Source organism: Onychostruthus taczanowskii, unplaced genomic scaffold (genome assembly GCF_017590055.1).
Source record: "Onychostruthus taczanowskii isolate IOZ18803 unplaced genomic scaffold, ASM1759005v1 scaffold195, whole genome shotgun sequence".
Lineage (NCBI taxonomy): Eukaryota > Metazoa > Chordata > Aves > Passeriformes > Passeridae > Onychostruthus > Onychostruthus taczanowskii.
Window position 1 is genome coordinate 195,691 of NW_024499184.1, and position 27,165 is coordinate 222,855.

General features: G+C 58.1%; 4 protein-coding genes across 7 annotated transcripts; 1 reads left to right on the plus strand and 3 right to left on the minus strand.

The window, feature by feature from the left end:
- Positions 1 to 181: 181 nt before the first annotated feature.
- Positions 182 to 4,980, minus strand: VPS51 (VPS51 subunit of GARP complex). The gene is given in 11 exon segments (XM_041402273.1): positions 182 to 666; positions 958 to 1,045; positions 1,496 to 1,617; positions 1,779 to 2,000; positions 2,292 to 2,510; positions 2,643 to 2,907; positions 2,909 to 3,208; positions 3,351 to 3,567; positions 3,736 to 3,882; positions 4,148 to 4,277; positions 4,745 to 4,980. Coding segments are annotated over 11 exon segments (2,196 nt in total). The 5' UTR covers positions 4,970 to 4,980; the 3' UTR covers positions 182 to 405.
- A 503-nt stretch (positions 4,981 to 5,483) lies between these two features.
- BET1L (Bet1 golgi vesicular membrane trafficking protein like) lies at positions 5,484 to 8,855 on the minus strand. 2 transcript variants are annotated; one of them, XM_041402223.1, is made up of 4 exons: positions 8,704 to 8,855; positions 7,968 to 8,059; positions 7,233 to 7,289; positions 5,484 to 7,003 (listed from the first exon to the last, which is right to left on the minus strand). In XM_041402223.1, the coding sequence occupies exons 1-4, from the start codon at positions 8,720 to 8,722 to the stop codon at positions 6,836 to 6,838; spliced, it is 336 nt and encodes a 111-aa protein (XP_041258157.1). In that variant the 5' UTR covers positions 8,723 to 8,855; the 3' UTR covers positions 5,484 to 6,835. The 2 variants fall into 2 exon arrangements, with proteins under 2 accessions (XP_041258157.1, XP_041258158.1); XM_041402224.1 differs by having other exon boundaries at positions 6,845 to 7,101.
- Positions 8,779 to 20,921, plus strand: RIC8A (RIC8 guanine nucleotide exchange factor A). Of its 2 annotated transcripts, XM_041402221.1 has the most exons (12): positions 8,779 to 8,898; positions 9,631 to 9,842; positions 10,288 to 10,461; positions 12,730 to 12,777; positions 14,929 to 15,543; positions 15,869 to 15,963; positions 16,727 to 16,877; positions 17,460 to 17,555; positions 17,685 to 17,829; positions 18,174 to 18,318; positions 18,985 to 19,104; positions 19,859 to 20,921. In XM_041402221.1, exons 3-12 carry the CDS (start codon positions 10,378 to 10,380, stop codon positions 19,977 to 19,979), a joined length of 1,620 nt encoding a protein of 539 aa, XP_041258155.1. In that variant the 5' UTR covers positions 8,779 to 8,898; positions 9,631 to 9,842; positions 10,288 to 10,377; the 3' UTR covers positions 19,980 to 20,921. The 2 variants fall into 2 exon arrangements, with proteins under 2 accessions (XP_041258155.1, XP_041258156.1); XM_041402222.1 differs by lacking the exon at positions 9,631 to 9,842 and having other exon boundaries at positions 8,781 to 8,898.
- Positions 20,922 to 22,201: 1,280 nt separating this feature from the next.
- Positions 22,202 to 27,159, minus strand: SIRT3 (sirtuin 3). 2 transcript variants are annotated; one of them, XM_041402271.1, is made up of 8 exons: positions 27,146 to 27,159; positions 26,970 to 27,075; positions 25,664 to 25,855; positions 25,136 to 25,368; positions 24,918 to 25,018; positions 24,507 to 24,668; positions 23,969 to 24,178; positions 22,730 to 22,971 (listed from the first exon to the last, which is right to left on the minus strand). In XM_041402271.1, the coding sequence occupies exons 3-8, from the start codon at positions 25,708 to 25,710 to the stop codon at positions 22,918 to 22,920; spliced, it is 807 nt and encodes a 268-aa protein (XP_041258205.1). In that variant the 5' UTR covers positions 25,711 to 25,855; positions 26,970 to 27,075; positions 27,146 to 27,159; the 3' UTR covers positions 22,730 to 22,917. The 2 variants fall into 2 exon arrangements, with proteins under 2 accessions (XP_041258204.1, XP_041258205.1); XM_041402270.1 differs by lacking the exon at positions 22,730 to 22,971 and adding an exon at positions 22,202 to 22,692 and having other exon boundaries at positions 26,970 to 27,159.
- Positions 27,160 to 27,165: the final 6 nt, after the last annotated feature.

The window sequence follows — 27,165 nt, forward strand, 5'->3', positions numbered from 1 at the left end:
GGCTTTTGATTTTTAATGCTGATTTTTGCAGTCTGATTTTTAAGGTTTGTGGCCCATGTGGCTGTGGGTCCATTGGGGACATCGCTCAGTGCCCAGCCCCTGTCCCTGTGCTGTCAGCCCAGCTGCAGGTGGGACGCCGCTGTGTGCAGGGCCCAGGCACAGACAGGGACACAACACCCAATTCAACTCACACATAATTTATTAGTGACAAAGGGGCTGTCTCCAGGCACGAGGGGATGTCACCAGGGTGGGGGGATGACACTGTCACTAGGCTGGGAAGGCAATGGGGAAGGAGGGGTTTGAACAACATGGTGTAACCCGGTATGAGGACAAGGTATCCTCGTCTTGGGAAGGACACACAGGGATGTAACAGGCCCCGGGTGTGGCACGTCCCTGTCCCTGATCCTACCCGCGCTCGCAGATGAGCTCGACCACGCTGTGCTCCATGGGGACGGGGTCCAGGCAGCGGTGGGCGGCGCTGGCGGCCACCTCGTCCAGCAGCCCCTGCACCACGCGCTCGTCGGAGGCGAAGCGCCACAGGTAGAGCTGCAGGTAGTGCCCGTCCACCTGCACCTGCTGCAGCCCGAAGCGCCCCAGCGTGCGCAGCCGCACGCACTCCAGCAGCGTCTTCAGGCTGATCTTGATGATCCCCGTCAGCACCGACACCTGCCAGGGGACAGCGGGGACACGTGGCACGCGGGCGCAGGGATGGTGTCCACACGGGGTGTGGGGGCCCTTGTCCTGGCTGCCACTCCCCATGGAACTCCTGAGCATGGGGATATGTGGCACGTGGACACCCTTGGCCTGGTCGCTGCACTGATCCCACAGTGATCCCACTCCTCCCCTCAGAGTCAGCTCCCCTGAGCCCTGACACCAGGGACATGCTGCAGTGGGAAAGTGGCTGGTTTGGGACCTCTGGGGATGTTTAGGGACATGGTGGTGTCCCCATGACCTCACCTTGTTGAACTCAACAGGGCTGAAGATGTCAATGCGCTCAGAGAAAAGCTTCTGGATGTTGCTGAGCAGGTGAGTGTCCATGGGGGCACTGAGGACATGGACACAGGGACAGTCAGGGACTTGACTTGATAGAGCCAGGAATGTGGGGACAGGGACACGGACCATTAGGGGCCATGGAGAGGGTCAGAGGATGCAGGGATGCTTTTGGGGACAGAAAGGCAGGGAAATATGAGGATGGTCCTAGGACATGGAGGGACAAGACAACTGAAGGACACGAGGATGATGGGGATCAGCAAGGGATTCTGGGACAGTTGTAAGGAACACAGGGATTGTTGGGACAAACAGGGATCACCATTAGGACAGTCTGAGGATACGGGAGTAAGGGCTGTCAAGACAGCCTGGGACAGTCTGGGGTCATGAAGAGGGTGACAGGGAAGATGCAGTGGATACTCAGGGAGTGACAGGGAGCCCACGGTGCCCTGGGCAGTGACAGGGGGAGCCTGGGGGTGCCAGGGTGAGCCGGGGTGCCAGGGCTGACCTGGGGGTGTAGCTGGGGGCATAGCGGCCGGGTGCCCGTGAGCTGCTGTAGACGGAGAAGGCGCGCCGGCTGGAATCGCTGCTCTGCGCCCGCCTCACCCCCTCCTCGAAGAGCTGCCCCACCTGCGGGTGGCACCACACCCTCAGCACCCACAACCCCCTCCTGGGACCCCCAAACTGCCCAGCATCCTTCGAAGTCTTTGCCGGCCTCCCACACCCTTCCAGAATCCCCAAAGGGCCACACGGGGATCTTGGGCAGCCCCTCAGCCCCGGCGCCAGCCAACCTGGACGTCGATGGCGGTGATGTCCTCCACCACGCGCTTCATGACGGCGCGCACGTTGCGCGGCTCGACGGTGCCCAGCCAGTCGCGCGTCTCGACGCTCTTGCGCAGCATCTGCGCCACGGCCGCGCCCTGCACCTGCACGTAGTGGTCCAGCAGCCGCTGCGCCGCCGCCCGCGCCTCCGCACACAGCGCCGGCCCCGGCGTCACCGCCGGCCCCGAGTCCTGGGGACACACGCAGGCGGGATCAGCCCCGCACCTCCCCTGCTGCGCTGGCAGCACTGGGAATACGAGGGGCGTGGGGACACGTGGCGATGCCTCCCCTCCCTGTGATTCTACATCTGATGTCCTGGGGGCACAGGGACATTGGGGACAGGTGGGACATTCCCCCTGAAGCAGCATCACTGCCCCTCTTACAGGTCCTTGGGGCTACAGGGGCTCTTGAGACCATGCAGAACGCCCCTGAAAATCCCTCAGGGACATTCAGGATCCCCTTAGGGCCATTTAGAGGCTCACCTGGGGCGGGAACTGCTCATCAGTGAGGGTGAGGATGTAGCTGATGGTGGAGTTCTCGTAGTCCAGGCAGAGACGGGCGAGGAGCAGCAGCAGGGCCGGGGGGGCAGCGGGAGCTCCCCGCTCAGCTGGGCCATCAGCGAAGCCACGGGCGGTGCGGCACAGCCAGCGCACGAAGGCCACCACCAGTCCCTCACGCACTGCTGTCACACAGAACTCCCCCTGTGACACAAACGGGGGGGCGGGTCACACCCCAAAACTGTCCTGTGACCCCAACCTACTCTGTGCCACCCGCAGACGCCCCTAGCCCCCTCAGCCCGTCCCCACAAAGCACCCCACCCCGCGTTACTCCACCTTGAAGTAGGGCAGGCTGGCGAAGGCGACGTCCCTGGCGGTGAAGAGCTGCACGTAGGCCAGCACGGCCTTGAGCTGGCCCAGCACGGAGGCGGCCAGCGTGGCCAGCAGGTCGGGCAGGCCGGGCCCCTCTTTGCCGGGGGGCCGAGGGGCGGCCAGCGCCTGGCGCACGTCACCCAGGCAGCCCAGGAAGAAGGTCTGCAGGGCGCGCAGGTAGCGGTCGACGCGCTCGCGGGCGGCCCGGGCCACCAGCGCGGCGGCGGCGGCGCCCCGCGTCCCCGCCGAACAGCGCGCGGTACGAGCCGGCCAGCTGGCACAGCGTGCCCACGAAGGCCGAGCTGCCGCGGTCCACGAAGTCCAGGATGTCGGAGGCGGGCGGCGGCGGCGTGGCGGCCGCGCCCGAGGGGTCGGCCGCGGGCAGCTCGGCCTCCAGCGCCGCCAGCTCGGCCTCGAGGCGCGTGCCCGCCTGGCTCAGGAACTCCTCGCTCAGCTCCTCGGCCGGCTCCTCCAGCTGCAGCAGCATCTCCACGCACTCGGTGAGCTCCTTGGGGTCCAGCTTCTCCTCCCTGGTGGCCGGGAGGGCCCGGAGGTAACAGCGGCACGGCAGAAAAGAGGGAATAACCAACAGGAGTCATCGGCAGGCTCCGGAGTGACCGCCCCCAGACCCGCATTTCCCAGCTGCCATCGGCGGGCTCCGGGTGAACGCACCGGAGGCGTGTGCGGAGGCGCTGGGCCAGGTCGGCCATGATGGCGTGGCTCTCGTCCTCGATGGCGCGGAAGGAGGGCAGGTGGCGGTAGTGGCGCAGCACGGCGCGGGCGCGGGCGTGGCAGCGCAGGGCACGAGCCGGCTCCGTGCCCGCCCAGCGCCGCAGCCGCCCCGGCACCTCCACCAGCGCCTGCAGCTTCCGCAGCAGCGCCTGCACCCCTGCAGGGACACGGGCTCAGCGGTGGGGACACAAGGGCAGCAGGAGGGGACGTGGCGGTGGGGCCAGCTGCTGGGTCTGCCCCCGCGGGGGACACCACCCCACAGATCTGCCCCTCTGCCCCACGCGATTCACCCCAATAAAGCTCCCCGGATGGCTCCGCTCCGTACCGGCCAGCTGGGCGCCGCGGCGGTGCCGGTCCTGCAGCGCGGCGCTGACGCGGGCGCTCGAGGCGCTGATGGCCGCCATGTTGGCCGCCAGGTCGTCCATCTCCGCCTCCATGTGCCGGAAATCCACCTTCATCTTCCGGATGGTGTCTGGGACACACGAGCCAAGCGCCAAGTCCCTCGGCTGCCCGCGACCCTCCCGGCCCACCCAGGATTAACACGGCACAGCCGTAACCCCCAAAGGAGGCCGGTTACTGCGGCGGCTGTCACTCCAGAGGGAACCACCACAGTCCCCAGGCCAGCTTCCCAGTGGGAACGCCCCCAAATCCCCATTTCCCAGTGCTGCCATCAGCAGATTTCAGAGTGAACACCCCCAAATCCCCACTTCCCAGAGGCTCCAGAGGGAACAGCTCACCAGTGGCGGAGATGAACTTGTTGTAGTTCTCGTAGAGCAGGGTCTGCATGTCGCTGTCCAGGGCGCGGATCTCCCGGCTCAGCGCGGCCTCGCGGGCCAGGAGCTGCCCCAGGGGACACTCGCTGCGCACCTGAGGGGACAACGGATGCCCATCTGCCCCTGGTTCCCTCCACTGCCCCCCTGGAGCCCCCTACTTGAGATCAACTGCCCTCCAGAGTCGGTCTGAGACTCAGATTCCCTGCAGGATCCCTAACTGTCCCTCCTGGATTCCTCCCGGGATATGGAAGCGTTCCCCAGGAGCCTGCCCTGCCCTCCAGGACTGCCCCGATCCAGCTGCTGCCGGGCACCTCAGTGCCATTCCCACACGGAATCAGTGTCCACAGGGAAGCGCAGCCATAACGTGGTCGAAGAGGCCCTTCCAGGGGTCCCCTCAGGATCCTGGGGCTCCGAACGTTCTGGGGACCCTGCGGCCCTCCGCCGCCAGGGTCGGGGCCACCCATCGAGATCGCTCGTGACGTGGCCCCGCGGGCACCTCCCGGGGCCCCTCGGAGCCCTCGCCGAGGCGGGGGTGCCCGCGGGAGGGGTCTCCGTGCCCACCTTGGTCATGAACACCTCCGGGTCGAAGTGGGGCCCGTTGATGTCGGTGGGGTCCGGGTCCGCCTCGGCCGCCTCGGCAGTGGCCGGGCCATAGTAGCGCTGGAGCGGCCCGTGGGGACGCCGCCATCCGCCGCCGCCGCTGCTCCCGCCGGTGGCCTCGGGGCTGCCTGCGGCCCCGCTCCCGGCCGCGGCCCCTGCCCCGCTCCCCGCTGTCGCCGCCGCCATCGCGCCGCCGCTTCCGCCCCAGCGGCCACTTCCGGTCTGTCCCTTACGCCACTTCCGATGCGACGCCCGGTTGCCATGGCGACGGGGAAGCGGCGCCGGACATGGCGGGGCCCAGTTACCGGGGCCTGGGGCGGCTGCCGCGGGGACGGAGCCGGCACGGCCCGTGTCCTGCTGCGCCAGGGGGATAAGAACTGCCGTGAGGACACAGACATGGGTGGCGACACCGACCCTCGAGGGCTGAGCGGCCGCTGGCACCCCCAACCCTGGGCCCGTGTCTCTCACCGTCCCTTTTCACCACTGTCCATCTGTCCGCAGGCCTCCCCAGTGACCCCGTGAGTCCCCGGTGCATCCCCATGCTCATCTCCCCGTGACACCAGGTGGGGTCCCCCACCCCACCCGAGGGTCCCGCTCCAGCCCCGGGGTGGCTCCGGATGATGCTGGAATTGGGCTGTGAGGCTGCAGGTACAACCAGGTGATCGACCTTGCCCCTCGCACAAGGAACAAACATCTGGGCTAAAAGGTCTAAAATCAGCTTTATTTACAGCAGAAAAGGCAAAAGAAACCCTGCCAGGGTGAGGGCCAGGCTGCTTCAGGGGCTTTTCATCGGGAGTCACCTGCTCCAGGAATCACAGGCCATCGATTCTTCCCAAAGGAAAGAGCCCAGAACTGCCACGTTGCACCAGGAAATCAGAAAGAGCCAGAGGAACTTCCTGCTGCCTCCTTTCTCCTTGCCTTTCCTGCATGTTTCTTCCCAAACATGGAAAAGAGCACACCCAATCCAGCCAGGGTGTGTTTTGTGAGCAGTTTGGTATGTGGGACAACATTCCCTTCATAGCTGCGGACCCGAGTCAGCCCAAGGGCAAAGGAATTCCCAGTGGGAACAGGGGGAAAGCAAAGGAACACCCAGCCATCCATCCATGAAGAGGGTTTGCTGCAGAGTCTAAATCACAGGAGGAGGAACAGCTGAGCCCTGGCTGTTACAGGAAGAGAGAAGCAAATAAGCAAACACACCCCCCTCAAGGCAAGGCAGGGGCTCCTTTTGTGCCTCATAAATGCATAAACAAACCAGAAAATCCCTCCTTGATTCCCCCCACTCCTGAGGGCACTGAGAGGGGAATTCCACCTCTGCTTTATTGGCACTACATCTCCCCAAAGTGCTCTGAAAGCAGGGTGCCACAGTAACCACAATTAACTGGACCTTCTGCCACCGGATTTCTTTACCCTGATTTAGTAACTAAATTTGCACGTGTGTGGGAAGGCTCTAGAAGGTTCCACCCAAGTGCAAATCCATGTGGTTGTGGACTGTGGCCCTCCCTTCCCACAGGGTCCAGCCTGCTTTGCCCACAAGGACGATAAAGAAAACCAAGCCAGGATTTAATGCTGCTGCCCTGCATCTCTTCCCTGCCACAACCTGAGAGCATCCAGGCCCAGATCCATTGCTAATTCCACCCAAAAGCAGCAGAGCACAGGTTTCCTTTCAGCCCAGGGACATGGAGAGTGGCCACACGGAATGCAAGTCAATCCTACAGCTCGCAGAGCTCAGCTGGGTTACGGAGTATCCACAAGTCCCCGGATTTGTCAGTTCCTGGTTTTCACTGAGGGAGGCGATGTGGAAGCGGCCCTTAGAAACAGCCCACGGGATGTGGACAAGGCAGGAGGTCACAGCCACGACCCCAAAATCCCGTGAAGATCCCTTCGGAGCCAACCTTCTTTCGGAAGAGCTGTCTGGGCGCAGCCGGAGCGACGACGAGGAGCTGGAAGGAGGAAAAGTCACCGGGAAGGTGGAGGTGTGGCTGGAGGCTCCTCTGGAAAACAGGCAGGTCTGTGCACGGTGGGGTCTGGCCTGTGACACGTCCCAGGCCGGGCTCAGGTCCCCGCCCGGGAGACCAGGTAGTAGAGGATGAAGAAGATGAGGACGAGCGCCACGGACACGGCCAGGAGCAGCCGGCGGTTGTCGCGGCCGGAGCGCGCCATGCCGGAGAAGCGCTTCACGCTGCCCGTCAGCAGCCCCGTCACGCTCAGGAAATCCGTGTCCTGCCGGGAAAACGCACCTTGGAGGCGTTGCAGCACCACGGAACTTCCTGGGTTTCCTTGGAGGGACTCACAAGGATGAGCCAGTCCAGCTGCAAGCCCTGCACAGGACACCCCGACAATCCCGGTGCTGATTTAGGGCTTCTCCCTTCAGGGCTTTTGCCGTCCCACCTCTCATCCCAATTCCCTGATTTGCACAGAAAGCCCCGTGTCCTGTCTCCCAGGTCCTTACCATGCCATCCAGGTAGCGGTTCTGTTCCTCAGCATCCTTGTCAATATCCAGAGCCAGCTGCAGGGCAAGGCAGGAAACGGGCATTAATGAGCTTTTAAAAGAGAACCTCTAAAATCTGAAATGCAAATTATTTAAACAAGCTGCTGCTTTCCCAGCTCCAACAGACACACAGGGGCTTGTCTGGTGCAGGAACAAGGAAAATGGCATTTCCCTGTCAGGCAGGTGAGGTTTCCCAGCTCTGAAAATAAAGCCTGGCTGTCTAAATCTGCCAGCTAGAGAGGGGAGTTTAAACCCTGGGACACAATGGCAGGAATTCAACCTGCCCTTTTACACAGTGAGGCATCGACTTCTTTCATGGTTTGTACTAAACTTTTAATAATAATTTAGAGCTTAAAGCTCTAAATCAAAGTGTTTGTTGTTAATAGGAGCAAACCAGCTTTAAGAACAGCTACACAGAGACACAGGTATTTTCCAAAATTAATCCACCTGCCTTTTTTTCATTATTTTTTCCCCGAGGAAGTGAGCTTAGCAACACCCCTGTGTTCAGGTTGGACAGGGCTTGGAGCAACCTGGTGTAGTGGAAAGTGTCCCTGCCCATGAGAAGGGGTGGGACTGGATGAGCCTTAAGGTCCTTTCCAAACCAAACCTTTCCATGGTTCTGTGATCCCCTGCAGGACTCCCAGGTAATCAGAGCCTGTCCTTCACCTCAGCACCTGCTGTGACCTCGGCACTCACCGACTTCAGCCTGGTGACCTTGCTGGCCAGGCTGTCGGCCATCCGCTTGTTCTCCACATCCAGCAGGTCCTCCATGGCGCTCGGACTCTGCCCTGGGGAGAAGAGCGAGGAGCACACATCGTCCCTGCCCTGCCACAGCCCAGCTCCGTTCCCGTCACAGCCCCTCCTCGCATGGTTTGCGCCGTGGAACCCTCCCAAAATGTGACCAAAACACCACAGACTTCCCCCAAACACACCAGGGTGAGAACCCAGCCTCGCACCCTGAACTGCTCAGCAGCAGGGGTTCCATGGCCAGTGACACCCAGGGGTGAGATTTGGGTGAAACCCGGCAAATCCGGGGCCCTTTGCCCCTCGGCCGCGTTGGGGTCTCCCGGCATTGCCCCCCATTGTGGGGCAGCTGGGGTCCGGAGGGGTTAGGAGTTCCGGGGCAATTAGGGGCTAGGGGGGCAGCTGGGGGCTCAGAGGGGTACTTGGGGTTTATGGGGGGCGCTTAGGGGCTCAAGGGGACAATTAAGGGTTAGGGGGGGCAATTAGGGGTTTTGGGGGCAGCCCAGGACCCCAAAAGGGGCCCAGGTGGGCAATTTGGGCTTGCGGGGGGGGGCTATAGGGGAGAAATCGCGGCACTGCAAGAGACCCCGTGGGGTTCAGTGGGATCGGGAGTTCTTCCTCCCTCTGACCCGCTCCAGCCCCTTCTGCCCCCCAAACCTGTCCCTGTCGCTGTCCCTTGTCCCCTCACCTCGGCCCCGCTCCGCCATGGCTGCCCCGGCCCGTCCCGCCCCGCCGGGCGGAGCCGCCACGAAATGTCCGCCCGCTCTTCCTCCTTCTCCTCCTCCTCCTCCTCCTCCTTCCCCCCGCTACCGGGACCCTCGGGCCGCTCGCCCGGGCCGGGGCGGAAGGGCTGGAACTCCCCCCGAGGGATCCCGGGCCGCAGGTACGGGCAGCGGCGCAGGGGCGGCGCAGGGGGCTGGGGGACCGAACAGCGGCTTGGGGACAAAACCCGGGGGACTGGGGACAGATGTAGGGCTCTGGGGACGAGAATAGGGTCTGGGGAAAAGAAAGATGTTTTGTGGAAATAATTAGGGGTTTGGGGTGGGGGAGAATAGAGGTTTGGGGGGAAAATGGGGGCTTGGGACAAAAATAGAGGTTTGGGGGAAAACATAGGGGTTGGGGCAAAAATAGAGGTTTGGGGGGGAAAGTAGGGGTTTAGGGTCATAAACAGGGTTATGGGGACAAAAAAAGGGGTTTGGAATTTACCCAGATGGTGGGGGAAGGAGGTGGCAGTGTGAGGAAGCAGTAGGAGTATGGAAATGGGGATATGCCCAATGATCCATTGGGTCATGCCATCCCCCAAAAGCAGAGGTGGATCCCCTCCATCCCAGCCCCTGCACATGGGGATGCTGTGTCTCTGCCCCGGGCCGGCCCAGCCTCTGTCTCCGCGGCTTTCTGCCTTCCAAAACGCAGGATCTGCCTCTTTTGTTGCCCCCGAAAAGCCCCTCTGGGGCTGCGTGGGCAGGAGGGGACAGCCCGTGTGATTCCCAAACCCCGCGGGCCCTGGGTGGGATCCCGGTTTGTTGAGGTTGGTGTGACCAGCTCAGCCTCATCCTCATGGCAACACGGAAGCCGAGCACATGTCCGAGCCCAAATCTGCCGGATTTCCCCCCAGAGCGAGTCACGTCCCAGCACCGTGGGCTCGCGTGGCTCCGTGAGCCGTATCCAAAATAATCCCGCGGAGCTGCGCATCTGCCGGCTGGCACTGCCGGCAGGGACATCCTCTCCCGGGGGCTCCGGACGCGCCTTTTGGCTGCGCCTGCAGGGATCGGCCATCATCCAGCCGGCACCGAACCCTCCCCGCTCTGCTTCCCACCGCCTGCCAAGGTAGCTCCGCCTGCAGCCGGAGGATGCTCTCCCGCCTGGCTGCCTCGCCGCTCCATCCCTTGTCGCTCCACGGGAATGTTTCTGCCTTTATTTGTTATTTTCCCCCCTGTGCGGCAGCAGAAATCAGGGCAGGCGGGGCGGAGGAGGAGGAGGCAGGGAGCTATTTCAGGGAGCTGCTGTTATCTGCTCCACGTTAATCCCCAGCTGGTGGGGGGAAGGTTTTCCCTGAGTGCTTTCCTGGGAGGGCATATATTAAACATTGAAAAGCAAAGCGAGGAAGAAGAGGATTAGCGGGAGAGAGAGGAAGCTGGCTGCTGGCTTTGCTCGGGTTATCCATCTGCTCCACTTTTATGGATGCAGCAGTGTGAGCAATATCACTTGGGATTTATTTGTGTTGCGTTTTTCCCTCCTTGCTCTCTCCACCCCTTTCTCTCTTCCCTCTCAGAGGTCTGTGTGCCAAGCTGCTTTTCCATCACCCTGGAAATCCCCTTGCTCCCCTTCCTTGGGGCTGTGCTGTAGCTGAGCTGTTGGGATAATGGAGCTCCAGGCTGTGGTATCCACGCTGGAAAGCGGGGAGCAGGACACGGTTCTCAAGGTGCTCCAGGTCTACAACCAAGAGGTGAGTGAGCATCAGTGCTTCCCTCAGCTCAGGAACTCCTAAAAATTATTATCCAGATCCCAAGTAAAGCCTGGCTGGGAAATAAGAGTCAGGGTGAGGGCTGAGTAGGAGGAGCTTTTATGTTAAGGCAGTTTTGGAGGTGCTGAGAGAGTCCAGGGAGGAGCTGCAGGTGAAAGGATGTTGGGATTTGCAAGTCAAAAGATGTTTGGAGGTGACTACTGGGATCTCAAATGGGCACGGCTCTGAAAGCAGTAAATAATGAATGTAGAATATCAAACCCCAATGATCTGGAAGCAGAGATGGGAGCATTTCTAGCCTTAAAGTAGGAAAATATTATCTGTGGTGGTAAATCTCTGCTTGGAGAAGGGAGACTGAGCGGAGACCTCAGCCGTTTACAGCTTCCTCCTGAGGGGCAGCGGAGGGGCAGCTCCAATCTCTGCTCTCTGACCAGTGACAGGACCCAAGGGAACAGCTGGAGAGGTTTAGGTTGGATATTAGGAAAAGGTTCTTCCCCCAGAGGGTGGTTGGGCACTGAGCAGGCTCCCCAGGGAGTGGGCACAGCCCCAAGGCTGCCAGAGCTCCGGGAGAGTTTGGACAACGCTCTCAGGCATAGGGTGGGATTGTCATGGTGTCTGCACAGGGCCAGGAGCTGGGCTGGATGGATCATGTGGGCTCATTCCAGCTCAGGATATTCTATGGCTCTGTGAAATCCTGTTTGAAGCAGCCTCTGGTTGTCAGGGAAATTTCCTTCGGAGGTTTCCCCTGAGAGGGGCTGGCCCTGTGGATCACTCTGACTCACTCTGCACCAGGCTAGAGTAGGTGGAAGCCAACAGGGAAAACCTGAGGAATATTTTGCAAGAGTGTGTGAGAGAGAGAGAGAAAGAGAGTGAGAGAGAGTGTGGAACTATTCCTAACAGTTGGATTTGGAATGGGGAGATAGTGGCCAAGAAGGAGCAGGTGTCTGTTAAGGATTAACAGCACCAGCAGCAGCTGCAGCACCAGCATCCTCGGGGTGCAAACAGTGTCTGTGTGCCCCCAAACCATGATATTTCCTATTGGATTCCCCCAGCTGGGTCCTTCCTGGGGTATCAAGCCTAGGGAGCTGCAACCACAGGGTTTGCTGGCCCGTCTGGAGGAAATGGAGCAGTCAAAGAGGATTATGAAACTGCAGATAAACCTGGCATGGCCTGGCATTGCTTCTGCTGCAAGGCTGATGGTTCAGTATCCTTTTCCTGCGGATTTGTTTTAATTCACTGTTGTGCACGCAGTTTTTGCTTGCTGGGAATATACTACAGCTAAAGCAAAACCCCAGGTGTGGCCAAAATATCCCCAAATGGGATTACAGCCTGAAAAGAGGGTGTGCTGAGGGAAGAACAAGCAGCCTGCTTGTGGAACACAGCGGTGCCAGGACTGAGCCATCAGCTCCTGGTAGTGTGGATGGATCAGCTCATGGAGCTCACACACAGCCTGGCTGGAGTACACCTGTCCTGCCCCCACACCTGGGGCTGCTCCACACTCTGTGTCCTTTGCTGCTTCCAGATTGGACAGAACCAGTTGCATCCCTGGGCTCTTGGTGACTGCACACACATAATGAGTGTTTTATGGATTTTAAACGTTTTTGTTCTCCAAGCTGGGATCAAATGCTCTCTTAGTATGAACAAGGATTGCCTCAATGACTGGGAGGTGCTGCTTCTCCCCAGGCACCTGTGATCTCCAGTTCCATGGGAGCAGGTTTGGTCAGGAGGGAGACTGGCAGTGAAAAACAAACAAAATAGTAAGAGAAACACAATGAATGGAAATCAGGAGTGTTTGTTAGCATGGGGACAGGATGGAGTGTGGAGATCAAGTCCCTTGTGTTTAAAGAACAACCTGGATAACTACGAGGATCCATTCCCATGTACCAAGGAGACAGGACTTCTTTGGGTCAGGAACAGGAATAATAAATATCAAGGGGAGACGTGTAGGTACAGCTCAGTGGTATCACTGAGCAGGGGAATTACCAGTTCTTATAGGATATTTGGATTGGGATGAATACCCACTGTGCTGCTGCAGTATTTAAACTAACTCCATCTGTCAGCTGGCCTGTGGCATTCCACTGGTGCTGTGGATCCAGGGGTGATGCCCATGATGTGGGAGGGACTGTCAGGAGATGGTGTGTTTGCTGTTGCAGCATGTTTTGGACCCACTGCTTTCCAGCTGAAGGGCTCTGTCTGGTGTCATGGAGTTTTAACCTATTCCTCTTTCTGGTTGATTCTGTTTTTCCCACAGAAATCTCAGTGCTTCATCTTTGAGGATGAGGAGCGGGAAGAGAGGAAGGTAGGCACACGCTGCTTGCTTTCCTCCTCTGGTCAGTGTGTAAATCTGCTGCTCTGTACTCGTGTCCAGCTGGGCTTGGCAAGCAGCTCCCACAGGAGAAGAAATGAGAGTTTTCCATGAGCTTGGTTAGGGAATGGTGTGCTTCAAGTGTCTGGCTCTGTTTTTCTCCATCAGTTGGTAGTTTTGGATAAAGGTCAGCATCCATCCGACACTAGCAATGGTTCCATGATCCATACAGTTCCAGCCATGGATGTGATCTCTGGTGCCTCTGGGCAGGGATCACAGCAGTGCTGGCTCTGGGGGCCGGGTGAGGGGCTCCACTGGGAGCCAGCAGTGGGATTTGGCAGGAGCTGTGTATTAGCAAATCCTTTGAGCTGGTGTAATCTGGCACTGGGAGGGAAGGACACTCTGCCTGCTCATTCCTGCTCCTGCAGCGCTTTGTGACAGGGCAGGCCTCAGCCTGGCTGTTCTCCCATAAAAATCACTGTTTTCCCTGGATTATTTTCCAGCTGGCTCAGTTCTGTTGTCGGTTCACCGGTGGATGGTGCCAATGCCTGTGCTAGCACAGCAAGTGCAGGCCAGGCGACATGGGTGGAGAGCACGACCTCCTTTGGCTGTGCCAGGGCCAGCTGCTGCCATATGGAACATTCCAGGCACAGCCTGACTAGATCTGATGAGATCTGAGCTCTTTGCCTTGCACTGACGTGCTGTTTGAGCTGGGACAGTCACAGGATGTAGCTTCAGGCACAGTGTCCCACTTTTGGGGTGTCTGCCATGAAAAATGAGATGAACATCACCACTAGTTCCTTGGGTGTTCACATGGTTCAAGTTCAGTCCTGAGATCCCTTTCCCTTGAACCAGCCTGAGGCTTTGGTCGCTGGGACTGTATCTGAAACTTTGTCTCCCTGTGAGGAAGGAGAAGAGGGATGGTTCAAGTTCAGGCACACACCCTGAGATCCCTTTCCCCTTGAGCCAGCCTGAGGCTTTGGTTGCTGGGACTGTATCTGAAACTTTGTCTCCCTGTGAGGAAGGAGAAGAGGAACAGCTGTACTTCACCATTTCTCCAGGATGTGAGTGTGGGGCACACCGTGAGCCTCAAGTTTAGGACTGAAGATCAGTTTTTCTTAATTCCTTCCCTCAGTAGTTTCATTTCACCAAGGGAGAGTCAGGTGGGATATCAGGAGGAATTTCTTCTTGGAAAGGGTGGTCAGGAAGAGGCTGCCCAGGGAGGTGGTGTAACCATCATCCATCTGTGGAGGTATTCAAGGAATGACTGTTCCATGCTCTGGTCTGGTTGTGAAGGTGCTGATTGGTCACAGGTTGGACTGGGTGGTCTGGAGGTCTTTTCCAACCTGGATGATTATGATTAATGATTTCAACCTTAATGATTCTCTGATTATTTCAAAGTGTAACCAATGGGACTGTTAAGCCGGTTACAAATCTCATTTTTTGGGTTCTTTCACTCTTGTAACATCACAGAAAAAGACCTGTGCTCTGCGCTGTGTTGTGTTTGAGGTCTGGTGGGCTCCCCCAGCGGTGTGTGTGGGTTACTGGTGTGATGTGAAGTGTTGCCACTCGTGGTTCAGCCTGAGCTGCCGTGTCTGTGAGGCCTTACCTGTGCTCTCTTGCTTCTCTGTGTCTCACCGTTCCCCATGAGCTTTGCAGCTCCCGTGAATTGTGTTAGTGGGGCTCTGCCAGTCTGTACCCATGGAAGATCTGGGCCAGTAGGTCTCCAGACAGCACTGAAATTAAGGAGATGCTGCTTATTTGAATCTCCTGAGGTCTCTTCACCTCTTTTCCCAAGGCATCAGGTGCTCTCCTCACCTCCCTTGGGTCCTGTGTCCCTCCCTTGTGCAGTGGGCAGGTCCGCCCTGTCAGCCTGAACCATCCTCACCAGGGCAGAGCTACAACACTGACCTGTTTGTGCTCTCCCTTTGCACCCAACATCCTCTGCAAGACATTTTTTCCTGGTTGTTCTTGCCCAAACTGGTCAGGATCAATGCCAGAGCCAGGCAGTTCCTGGGCACCACCAAGTGCACACTTGAGCAGGCCCAGCTGACACTGCTGTTGTCCAGGGCAGAGCATGCCACGGCTGTAGGGAGCCCTGGGAAGTGTCAGTATCCAAGGCATTGCTTGTTCCCAACTGCACAGAAAATGGCCCAGCTGCTGATCAAGTTCTTGGAGAGAGAGCTGCAGCCATCCTGCCAGGTCACCTGCCTGGAGAGCATCCGCATCCTGTCCCGGGACAAGCACTGCCTCGACCCTTTCACCACCAAGGAGGGCCTGAAGACCCTCTCCAGGCACGCCGGCATCGATTACTCCGAGGAGCTCATCCGGGAGGTCCCAGACTTGGATGTAATCCTGGAATCCCTGAAATGCCTGTGCAACATCGTGTTCAGCAGCGCCATGGCGCAGGAGCTGACGGCAGAGGGGCGGCTGGTGGTGGGGCTGGCCCGGCGCATCAAGCTCTACAACGAGCGGAGTCTTCCTCACGACATCAAGTTCTTCGACCTGCGCCTGCTCTTCCTGCTGACGGCCCTCCGGGTGGACATCCGGCAGCAGCTCGCCCAGGAGCTCCGGGGAATCAGCCTCATGACAGACACCCTGGAGCTGACCCTCGGGGTCAAGTGGTTGGACCCCTACGAAGTTGCCACCGAGGAGGGACTTCTCCCACCTTTGCCTCGGCAGGAGACGGAGCGAGCCATGGAGATCCTCAAAGTGCTCTTCAACATCACCTTTGATTCCAGCAAGAGGGAGGTGGACGAGGTAAGATCCTTGCGCCCGTGGCATTCATGTGTCTCTGGGCTCTGGCTTTGCAGGTTTTCTCCTCCCTTGCATTTTCTCATGTCCCAGACTGGTCCTTGTGCGCCCTCAGGGTGGTGAGGGACTCAGGTGTCCTTAGGGCACTGCCTCTGTCCAGTGCAGTATTATCCCTTACTTTGCCTGTGCTTTTAGCATTCCCAAATGGAGAACTGAGAGTCTGCTTTCCCTGGAAAGCCCTGCAGCTGGAGGGGGGAGTGGGCTGCAGGCTCTGGGATGTGTGGGATGTCCTTTGCTGACCGAGGTGTTCCTTTCTCCGTGTTGGGGCCAGGAAGATGCTGCTTTGTACAGGCACTTGGGTGCCCTCCTGCGCCACTGCCTCATGATCTCTGCCGACGGCGAGGACCGCACCGAGGAGTTCCACAGGTCTGTGTTGGGAAGAGCTTCACCTGGAGCTTCGGCAGCTCCCCCAGGCACATCCTGCCTCACCCTGGGCTGTTGGGAGGGTCCCTGCTGACCAGCAGCTTTTGGGTTTAGCCTGGGGATCCCTGACGCTGCTGGAACTCAGAAACAGCCTTTCCTGCCCTGGCCTCCTGACCCCTGAGATCTTGTTCCATGTTCTGTGTCAGGCTGTCCCAGTGGTGACATCCACCTCAGTGGGCAACTGGCCAGAGAAGGAGTGTGCTGCTTTAAAACGTCCATGAGGTGGCCTTAATTAGTCTTAAGCCATGCTGACAAATTGGCTGTGTCATGTTGCCAAGCATTATTGGTGCAGGGGTTTCAGCTTGGAGTAGGTGACGCCACCTTGTCACCAAGAATTCATAGTTGGGGGGATCCCAAGCAGTGATGGCGTGGAACATCAGGATTAGGAGTGACACAGGAGACTCCAGAGACACACCTTGGACTACCCAGATTGGTCCTGCTTGGCTCTGTGTCAAGATCTGTGGGTTCTCAGATGTCACTAAAGTACCTTTGGACTCTCAGCATATAGTTAACTGCCCAAAAAGCATCTTAAGTTATCCCCTTTCAGTGGTGTGAGGAGCTTGAGATGCTCCAGGAAAACTTGGATCGAAGGGTCCTCACATTCCTACAAGTTAGTGACGGGCCTTCATTTCTGCAGAGCTGAAGAACTTCTGTGAGCAAAGCTCAATCACGTCACTGTGTGTTCACTTCTCTTTCACATGTGCAGCCACACAGTCAACCTGCTGGGCAACCTGCCCCTGAAGTGTCTGGATGTGCTCCTGACTCCCAAAGTGCGGCCGGGCTCGCTGGAGTACATGGGCGTCAACATGGATGCGGTCAGCATCCTCCTGGACTTCCTGGAGCGGCGCCTGGACAGGGTGAGTGGTGGGGCTGCTTCTTCCCACAGGCCCAGGGCAGCTTTCCCTCAGCCTGGAAGAGCCTGGTGGGAGTTTGGTTTGAAGTTAGCCCTTTGTAGGAGCTTCTGGCAGAGCTGTGGTTGGTGGGACTAAACCAACATCCCTGAACTGGAAAGGTGACTGCCATTGCTTTGGGGGCTGCAGGCAGTGAGATCGGTGGAACAGTGGATGATTAGCTGATAATTAACTGACAAATCAGCCCTGTTTCACTCAGCAGTGATCCAGTGGGCAGTTCTGGAAACCTGAGTTCATGTTATTTTTAAGCTGACTACAGTTTTCAGCCTCTGGAGTTGTTCCAAAGGGCCTCCAGATTTTACCACTGCACTCTCTGCCCTGGGTGCCCTGCCAAAGTATTTCTGGCACTGTCTGTGCCACAGCAAGTGGTGTGGGGAGGAAGGAGGCACTGAATAACTGTGGTGGAAGCTGGGAAGCTCCGTGTCCATCCATCTCCCTGGTGGTCTGTGCTCATGTTCTCCAGCATGAGCCAGACAGGCTGAGCTCAGCATGACTGATGTGTTGCTCCTTCTGGGGATGTTCCTGCAGGGCCACAAGCTGAAGGAGAGCTTGACCCCTGTGCTGAACCTGCTGACGGAGAGCGCCCGAGTCCACCGGCAGACCAGGAAGTTCCTGAAGGCCAGGGTATGCTCAGCCCCACGTTCAGGGGTGCTGCCCTGAGGGGAGGCGAGCAGAGCCCTGCTTGTGGCACCCTCCAGACACCTCTGCTGTGGGTGGCTTTGGTACCCTGTCACCCTCGCTGTGGCCCTGCAGGTGCTGCCGCCGCTGCGGGACGTGCGGAACCGGCCGGAGGTGGGGAATTCCCTGCGGAACAAGCTGGTGAGGCTCATGACGCACATCGACACCGACGTCAAGCACTGCGCCGCCGAGTTCCTCTTCGTGCTCTGCAAGGAGAGCGGTGAGTCCTGAGGGGCTTCTACAGGGAGAGCCTGAGATGGGGGCCCTCTGCAGGGCTGCTGCCTTTCCTCGGGACAGCCCTGCTGAGTGGGGACAAGGGGAGGGCTCCAGGAGCTGTGTGGGAAGGAGATGGTGTCTGTCAGGCCAGCGGTGAGGGACAGGCTGTGCTGGAGGACACCGCCACACCCTGCACACAGCCTGGCCCTCGTTCAACTCCCACACACGGGCCTTGCTCCCTGTCAGCACCTCCGTGTCTCCACGGTGTGGAGATGCTGGGGCTGGCAGGAACACGGGGCTGGAGGCAGGAGGGGAGCACAGGGTGGTCTCTGTCCCTTCTCCCGGCAGTGTCCCGGTTTGTGAAGTACACGGGCTACGGGAACGCCGCGGGGCTGCTGGCGGCACGGGGCCTCATGGCCGGTGGCCGGGAAGAGGGGGAGTACTCGGAGGATGAAGACACGGACACGGAGGAGTACAAAGAGGCAAAGCCCAAGTAAAGAGATCCACTCTCCCTTTAGAGCCCCCCTTCTCCCACACCTTCCTCCTGCTCCTGATCCCTCTTCATCCCTCTTCACACACTTACTGCCATCTCCCTGTTCTGCTCTTCCACGTGCAGTAGGGGTGGGAGTGCCCATTTTTCCTAACCCTCTCCAGAGCTCAGTGTTGCTACACCCAGCTAGATTTTGGTTCCTCTTTTTCCCTTCCCTCTCTTTCTTTTTCCCTCCCTCTTTTTGTTTTTTTTCCCTTTCTCCTTTCCTCTGCAGTGGGTGGTATCTTGAGGGTGGGGGTTCCAGGCCTGTGGTCACCCATGAATTCCCCACGCACTATTCAGTGTCCCTGCAGGTTGGGTTTGTTGGGATTTTCTCCATTAGCTTTTGTCTCCTGCCTTGAGAGGGAGGAAATGTCACCTGCCCTCATATACCTCATTTCCAGTGGGACTGTGGCATTGGCAGGAGGGGATGTTAGAGAAAAGGGAGGTGTTTGTAAGGATGTAGGTCAGAATCCCTGTGATGGCACTTGGGGCTCAGGGCACAAGAAGCAGTGACAGCCAGTCCTCCTATGCCTTTCCTCTGCCCCATGAGGCTCAGAAGGATTCTAAACAGCCCTTTGTCACCTGCTGTCCCACTCCTGAGCCCTGGCCTCGCTGTTCTCTGTGCAGCATCAACCCTGTGACGGGACGTGTGGAGGAGAAGCTGCCCAACCCCATGGAAGGGATGACAGAGGAGCAGAAGGAGCATGAAGCTATGAAATTGGTCAACATGTTTGACAAGTTGTCCAGGTACTGGGACATGGTGTGTTTCGGGAATACATCTGTCACAAACCTTCCTTTGGCTGCGTTCCCAAGGCCTGAAGGGATCTAGGAGAGGGAGAGTCAGGGGATGTGTGGGGAAACTCTTCCCTCAGCATGGCTCCATGACGTGCAAGGGAAGCACTGCCAGCTCCTCTAGCTTTGGCATGGTGGGACACTGTGGAATTCCTTGCTGTACCTGTGCTGTTCCCAAGCATCTGCTGCTCACTAGGTTTGTCCAGGTGCTTGGGAAGGACAGCAGCCTCTGTCCTGGCAATGCAGCTCAGGGGGAAGAAGCATTTTGGGGACAGATAGCAGGGACAGATGGCATCCAGTGCCACCAGCCTCTTTCCCTGTTGGACTGCTTTCTTCACTTATCTCTGACTCACAGGAGCCCAGCTGAGTTCAGGCTTTCAAGAGTAGGAGGGAATTAAGTCCATCCTATGTTGGAGGGAAAGGGACACGGACACAAGTGTTAGTTTTCCTCTGGGAGTCCTGAACCACACAGAACAGGACTCTAGAAAGGAGCCTGTTCCAGGGAACAGGATTGTGCTTCCAGGCTATTTCTTCACCATGTTGGAAGTTTTAGGGCTGGGACCGTCCCCACTTCTCAGAAGGGATCTTTAGTGGTGCCAGGGGTGTTCCAGCCCATTTCCACAAGCCCCACCTTGCTGCTCTATTCCTGGTTTGTTCCCATGCTCAGCTGCAGCTCTGCCTTACCTTTCCCCTCTCCTCCTGGCTGCAGGGAGAAGGTGATCCAGCCCATGGGCATCACTCCGAGCGGCAACCTGGCGCCCATGGAGAACGCCATCCGCACCATCGCCGACGAGCGCTCGTCCTCCGACTCGGACCTGGGGCTGGATTGAGCCAGCTCCCGCCCCAGCCATGGAGAGCCGGCCTCCAGCCGCTCTCCCTCGGAACTGGTGCTGCTCCCAGGGGCTGGCACTGCGCCAGGACTTTCCCTGTGGGATCTGGATCCGGCCTGGACCCCTCACAGCCCACCACATGGAACACCTGCCTCCTTCCCAGCTCCATAGCCACCTCTCCTTCCAGAGGTCTCCGTGACCCGGCTCCACCTCGGTTTCTCCTGTCAGCAGCCTTGAGGATTTCACACTCCAAATTGCTTCCAGGACTCTCAGTAGGATTTTTGGTTTTTGAATATGTGCTGTTTGGGAAAAAGGGTCAAGGGGAGGCTCTTCCTGCCACTTCATCAGGGTTCAGTGATCCACGGAGCCTCCTGTGTGCACGTGGCTGTGTGTGTGCCCGGCCCCAGAGTGGGGGCTGCTCCCCAGGAACGCCCTGGGAAGGGAGGCTGCCAGAGAGGGATGTGGGCCTCCAGGGGGAGTGGGATCCGCAGGGCATGGTGCAGGCAGCTGTATCCATGTCCGTGCACACCCAGAATGTGTGGGTGAGCAGAGCAGAGCCGGTGCGGCCGAGGAAGCTTCCATCATTCCATTGGCCACAGGAGAGTGCGTGGGCAGCTGCTGGGAACGCTCCAATGTCCCTGCCCTGGCACTGGGCACTGTCCCTGTCACCACCCAGCTGGGTTTGGGCATTCACCTCTCCCCACCTCCTGCTTTCCAGACAAAAGGCCAATACCTGTGCTCTGTCCTTGGCTCATCCTTGCTGTCCCCAGGTCACTGTGTCCTCCAGGGGCTGCTGTCGGGCCTGGTGTAGTTTTATCTTTATTTTTATTTCTGTTTTCTTTGGAAAGAAAATCTCATTTGTCTCATGTACCCAAGTTCCCAAACCTCCTGTCACGAGTAGGAATGCAAAAGTGATGCTAGAATAAAGCCAGCTTGACACGTGGGAGTGTGGCAGTGATTCCTCCCAGCAAGGAAATCCCTGTGTCAGAGCTTTCCAAGTGTTCTGCCCATGTGTCCTTAGGAGCTGGGGGTGCTTCTGAACATAGTCTAGGAGGTGAAGAGCTGGAAGGGTGCTTTGCTTGGTTTTCCAGTTTCCACTGCTGAGGCCCCTCCAGTGCTGTGTCCAGCTCTGGGCCCCTCATGGCAAGGAGGATATTGAGGGGCTGAAGTATGTCCAAGGGAGGGAACGGAGCTGGAGAAGGGTCTGGAGCACAAGGAGCTGAGGGGGCTCAGCCTGGAGAAATGAAGGCTCAGGGGGGACCTTCTGCCTCTGCACAACTCCCTGACAGGAGGGTGCAGCTCCCAGGGAGCAAGGGATGGGACAAGAGGAAATGGCCTCAAGCTCTGCCAGGGGTGGTTCAGGTTGAATATCAGTAAGAATTTCCTCATGGAAAGGGCTGCTCAGGGAGCTGTGGAGTTCCTGTCCCTGGAGATGTTCAGGGAAGGCCTGGACATGGCACTCAGTGCTCTGGGCTGGTGACAAGGTGGGGATCAGTCACAGGTTTGACTCAATGATTCTGGAGATCTTTCCCAACCTGGATGATTCTGTTTCTGTTTCTGTTTAGTTCCTGACTGACCCCCAAGTGCCATTCCAGGCTGCTGGGCTGGGGACAGCCCTGCTGTGTCACAGTGTGAGCTTTTAGGCCAATTGCATCTTTCTCTTTATTTCTTTTTTTTTTAAAAAGCAAACGTCCCTCCCCCACCCCAGCCCTTCTGGGTGCAGGCACAGACACAGACCCCGATCCCTTCCCAGCTGTTGAAGCTTTCCTAAGCTTTATGTGCAAAAGAAAAAGGGGGGGTTTGGTGTTTTTAATGCAGCTGCTTCTGATATTGTTTCAATTTTCCAGAGTGCTTAAATCCCTAAGAACAGCTGCCAGGCCTGGCCTGGAATGCCCTGGAGCAGGGGCTGAGCTTGGCACTGGGTGTTTCGGGAGGAGGTGTTCATAGAATCATGGAACTCCTGTTTTGGGGGCAGCAGGGGATGGTTAAAAACCCCACCATTTCCAGTGTGGATGTGCCACAAGGCTCTGCATTGTGTTGTGGCAGGTGTGGGACAGAGCAGGACGTGGCTGCAGCCCTGTGACACTGCCACCTGCCAGGATGGCATCTACAGCAGGGAAAGGCACTTGTGTGAGGGGGGAAAAGGGGAAAAAAGGTACCAAAAAGCAGGTGAAACAGTGGTGGGGACAGATGTGACTTTATGGAAAACCCCTCAGGTGACATCCAGAAATGAATTGTCTCTTTATTATTAAATAATTAACACTCCAGTGATTCAAAAATTCCCCAGCAGCTTGAGCTGGAATGGGAATGGGGGGCAGCCCCCCCGCCCCTGGCTTGTCCCCTGATTAGCAGAGATTTTATGGAAGACTAAACACAGCCTGCAGCAGCTGAGGATCATGGCCAAGGGAACAGTGGCTGGGGAGGAGCTGTGACAGGAACTGGATGCTCAGCCCGGTGGGAGCTGGAAAACACTCTCCAGGCTGTCCTGGCCTGACCTTCATGGCATTCCAGCTCCTGCTCCACAGAACCAGTGCCTCTGAGGGCTTGGAAGGAGGGAGATCCAAACAGCCAGCTGCAGACACAGAGCTCGTCGGATGTGCTGGCACGAGCCCCCGGGCCCTTGGACACTTGCTGGTGACACTCATGGCTGGACATCCTCAGGTGATGGGCTGAGAGGTGACAGGAGCACCTCCTACTTGTCCTTGGCATCCAGCTGGAAACAGAGACCACACTGCTTGCCAGGGAGCATCCAACATTTCGGCCCCAGCACCATCCCCACAGAATCCTGGAATCCCAAAATGGTTTGGCTTGGAAAGGACCTTGAAGCTCATCCAGTCCCACTCCTGGCCATGGACAGGGACACTTTCCACTAGTCCAGGTTGCTCCAAGCAACTGGTTTTCCTCCATCACTGTTGCATCAGCATTATCCCTCAGAGATTCAGAGCAGCACAAGCATCAAGCCAAGGGCTGGCTGGTCCCCAAAATGTTGGTACTGAAAAATCAAAAACCTGGCGAAAAGGCTAAGAATTCCTACTCAATCCTGCTGCATAATCTGAGGAAAGGAAGAACAACCTGGATGTTACAACTGGAATCTTGAAGCCAGATTTTATGAAGTCACGTTTGGACAATGTATGCCTAAAAAATACAGCTGTGTTTGATGTCAAATGTGGAAAAAACCTCCCAGTGGTCTAAAGGAATGTAGTAATTAATTAACATCAGGACTGAGCAAAAGTAATTATAAACTTGTTCCCCTGCAGTTTCTCACTCCTGAAGATCCCAGAAGGTTACAAATGTGAGAATGGTGGGGAAAAAAAGTCAATTTAAGGATTCATCACTGCCAAGTGGAGTAGGAGCAGGAACCCCACTCCCTGTCTGGCCATGGCAGCACTGGTTAGGTCTCAGCACAACTGGAGCCTCCCTTCCCTCTTTCCTATTGCTCATTACTCCACAGGAACCTCTGAAAGTGGAAGCACAGCCATGAAGAGACTGTAGGGGCCAGTTTCCAGCCTCTCCCCTTCACCAAGGGAAGTGCTCCCTGTGGAACATCCCAGTTCTGTGTTGAGGCTCTGCTGCCTCACAGTCCAGCACTGCTAGCCAAGTGCATTCCTGTCTGGTTACTCCCACCCCCTGGAATCTGCACCTCCAGCTACAGCTACAGGATTTGTCTGAGAACAAATCACACCCTGGGTGACATAACTGGAAGCTTCTCAGTCCCTGAGAGGGTCACTGCTTTCAGGATTTTTCAAATCCTGTCCTTTTCCATGTTCCTAACTCATCTGGGACTGGCAGATCCATGTCTTCCCACACTGAGCCCACAGCACTCTGCCCTGGCACACTGGTTGTGAAACAGCACTCAGGTTTGGGTTGGAGTGGGGTTTTTTGCACTTTTCTGTGCAATGTGACCCCAGCAAGCACAAACCCACTGCCGTGCATAACTCCAGGGAAATCAGGGGCTGAGGGAGGAGCTGGGGGTCTGAGCCTCTTCCCACCTTCTCTTTCTCCCTCTGGATCAGCGTTTGCATCTCCTCGTTCCAGCCCAGCAGCTCCACCAGCTTCTCGACGCCGCCGACCACGTCCCCGAGCTGGGCCACGTCGTTGTGGCGCTGCTGCCACGCGAAGGGCCCCACGAGCTCCCGGTTGATGAGCACCCGCGGCACGGAGCTGCGCACGGCTCCGGCCAGGCTGGCAAAGGGCTCCACCTGAGGGGGAACCCGGAGGCACAGGGACAGTCACCCTGCCAGGGCCACCAGTTCCTGCCACTCTCGGCTTGGAACCGCTCAGCCACCCCGGCTCTGAACAGGTCACAGTGTCACCAGTTACCTGGTGGCCTTTCCTCAGCTCTCCAGGTGCACACCTGCTTTCCAGAGGGTCTCTCGGAGCGCCTCCACCCTATTTCTCACCCTCCACCTCAAATTTCACCTCCCTAACCCATTTTCTCGCCTTCTCTAAGCCCTCTCTTCCCTCTGGAGTCCCTTCAGGCCCTGTTTTCCATGTGAGGTTTTCCCAGGGGTTCCCTTATTTCCAGACCTCCAGGGATGTCCCGATGACGAAGAGCAGGTCTGCCATGGGGAAGTCTGTGAGGTGCAGGAGGAAGCGCTGTGGGAGCTGCTCGCCGAAGAACACGATGTCAGGCTTGACCACTCCGGTGCAGACAGGGCAGCGAGGGATCCTGTCCCCCATGACATCTCCCTGAAAGGAGAGACCCCAAAAATGCCTGTCACAGGGACCCTGTCCCCCTGAAAGGAGAGTCCCCAAACCTGCCTGTCACAGGGGTTCAGAACCACCACGTGTCCTCAGAGCAACGCCCAACCCCAAACCTGGTCCCCTCCATAAACCTCCTGTCCCCGAGGGCAAAAGAACAGGTTTGGACCTGTCATTGCTGTAGCAATTAATGTCTCCTTGTGTTAATTGTGTTGATGCCCAGCTGGGCCCACTCACCCTGAAGTCCTCTCCGGGAAAGTTCCTCTGACACACCGTACAGGTGGCAGTGGCAAAGGTGCCATGGGCTTCCACCAGCCTGTCGGGAGGGATCCCAGCCACTGGAATACAGTGTGTGGGAAAGGACTGAGCCAGAGCCTCCCTGTGTGCATCTCCCCAGTCCTGCTTCTCCCCTCAACTCCTGGGGCTGCTGCTGGAGGTGGGAAGAGGGAGCTCACCTCTCTCCAGCCCGTCGATGTTCTGGGTGTAGAGGCGCAGGAGCAGCCCCTTGTCGTGCAGCAGCCGGAGGAAATAGTGGGCGGAATTGGGGCGGTAGTTGCCGGGATAGAGCTCCTTGGCCAGGGTGAAGAAGGGCTTGGGGTTGACGAAGAAATACCCCAGCTCAAAGATGGCCTCGGGGTAGGGGATGTCATACTGCTCCAGGTTGCTGTACAGGCCGCTCCCAGGGGACCTGCGGGGACAGGGGGCAGCTGAGAGGGGCTGCAGTGGGACCTGGGCTGGAGACAGAATGCCAGGATCAGTGAGGTTGGAAGAGACCTCCAAGAGCATCAACCTGTCCAGCCTGTGATGCATCACCACCTTGTCAACAACAGCATGAGTGCCATGTCCACATGAGTGCCACGTCCGGTCGTTCCTCGGACACCTCCAGGGATGGTGACTCCAGCACCTCCCTGGGCAGCCCCATCCAATGTTCAATCACCCTTTCCACGGACAAGACCTCAGCCCTCCAAGGACAGAGGCATCACCTGAAGTCCGGGATGCCGCTGGGCGTGCTGATCCCGGCGCCGGCCATCACCACCACGCGCCGACATTCCTTCTTCCGGAGCAGCTCGGCCACGTCCTTCAAGGTGAGCTTCTCCTTCCCCTTGTCACCTCCCCACCTGCCCAAAATGGCTCTGGCAGCTGCGCTGACACAGAAGGGCCTGGAGCCTTGGATCCTGTTCGGAACAAGGGGAAGCACAGCACTGAGAGAACCGACAGTGACTTTGGCTCAGGGGGGAGAAAATCACCCCAAAATTCCACAGAAAGCTCTTCTCTGGGCAGGATTGTGCTTGGGCTTTACTAGGAGAAAGCTTGGCTGTTAGTCCAACCCAAACCCTGGAGCAGACACGTCCCTCAGCAATTCCTTATGTGGATCTAAAATACCAAATCACCAGTATTCCTGTGAGGGGGTTTTTGGACAGGGATGGACACAAGGCTGGACCCACTGGGAATCACCAGTCTCAGTGATGATTTACACTCCTCTGGGATCCAGGAGACCCTGCTGTGTCCTGAGATCAACAAGTTTCTCTCAAGGTGATGTGTCACCCTGCCCAGGTGAGCACAGACACCGTCATGTCCCTGTTCCGCGCTTGGGCTCTGTGTGTCCGTGTCCAAAGGAATCACAGCCCTGTGCCCAGCTGGGCTGGGAACAGCCATTATCATCTGGGAACAGTCATTAGCAGTTCGGGAACAGTCATTATCAGCAGGGAACAGCTTCTCCCAGAAAATTAGAGCTGCTGGAGCAGGGCATTGTGCACAGTCCAGATCAGGCATGGGGAGAGCCAGGAGAGCTTGGCAAGCCCGAGGAGCAAGGACAGAGCTGGAAGTGTTTCCAGGCCCCAGGCTCTAGTCAGCTCTGCCTTCCTTGGGATGTGACAGTTCCTTTGCAGGGACATGACACTGCTTTCCCAGGGATGTGACACTGCACTGCCTTAGCCTGCTGTCACAGGGACGTGGCTCTGCCTTCCAAGGGATGTGACCCTGCCTTACCCTGCTGTCACATGGAGTGACAGCGCCTTCCCAGGGACGTGACACCGCACTGCCTTTCCCTGCTGTCACAAGGATACGGCTCTGCCCTGTCACACCGGGTTCCCGGGGAGCTGAACTCACGGTCTTGGAAAACCACTGAGCTTTCCCTGCAGATCCCTGCTCTCCGGGCTCCCAGGCCAGCCCTGCGCCAGGCCAGACGTCCCTGCTTAGACGGGGACGGGACATCCCATCCCAGCACCGATTCCCGTGCTCCCCTTCCCGCAGGGACGCTCCAGCCCCAGCCGGGCATTCCCCACCTACCTGCGGGCTCCGCCGCCGGCCAGCCCCTTCCCGTGCCCGCCGCACCGGGCGGCCCGTGCCGCGCTGCCGCCGTGGCGGGGCCCGCGCTCCCACAGGCTCCTCCAGGCTGCAAGAGAGCAGAGCGGTGCTGGGGCCGGCCCGGGGCTCCCGGCGCTCCCCCCGGCCCCGGCGCTCACCGGCCGCCAGCAGCGCCCGC

What these genes read in the sequence shown, in the direction of transcription:
- SIRT3 (XM_041402271.1), bottom strand. Translation starts at nt 25,710, where the DNA reads ATGGCCGGCGCCGGGATCAGCACGCCCAGCGGCATCCCGGACTTCAG. An exon ending in AGCGGCATCCCGGACTTCAG is followed by an intron (nt 25,369 to 25,663) that starts GTGATGCCTCTG and finishes CTGTCCCCGCAG; the next exon opens with GTCCCCTGGGAGCGGCCTGT. An exon ending in TCATCGGGACATCCCTGGAG is followed by an intron (nt 24,179 to 24,506) that starts GTCTGGAAATAA and finishes GTTCCCCCTCAG; the next exon opens with GTGGAGCCCTTTGCCAGCCT.
- RIC8A (XM_041402221.1), top strand. Translation starts at nt 10,378, where the DNA reads ATGGAGCTCCAGGCTGTGGTATCCACGCTGGAAAGCGGGGAGCAGGAC. An exon ending in GCAAGAGGGAGGTGGACGAG is followed by an intron (nt 15,544 to 15,868) that starts GTAAGATCCTTG and finishes TGTTGGGGCCAG; the next exon opens with GAAGATGCTGCTTTGTACAG. An exon ending in CGTGCTCTGCAAGGAGAGCG is followed by an intron (nt 17,830 to 18,173) that starts GTGAGTCCTGAG and finishes TTCTCCCGGCAG; the next exon opens with TGTCCCGGTTTGTGAAGTAC.
- BET1L (XM_041402223.1), bottom strand. An exon ending in AGGTCACCAGGCTGAAGTCG is followed by an intron (nt 7,290 to 7,967) that starts GTGAGTGCCGAG and finishes CTTGCCCTGCAG; the next exon opens with CTGGCTCTGGATATTGACAA. An exon ending in ACCGCTACCTGGATGGCATG is followed by an intron (nt 7,004 to 7,232) that starts GTAAGGACCTGG and finishes TTTTCCCGGCAG; the next exon opens with GACACGGATTTCCTGAGCGT.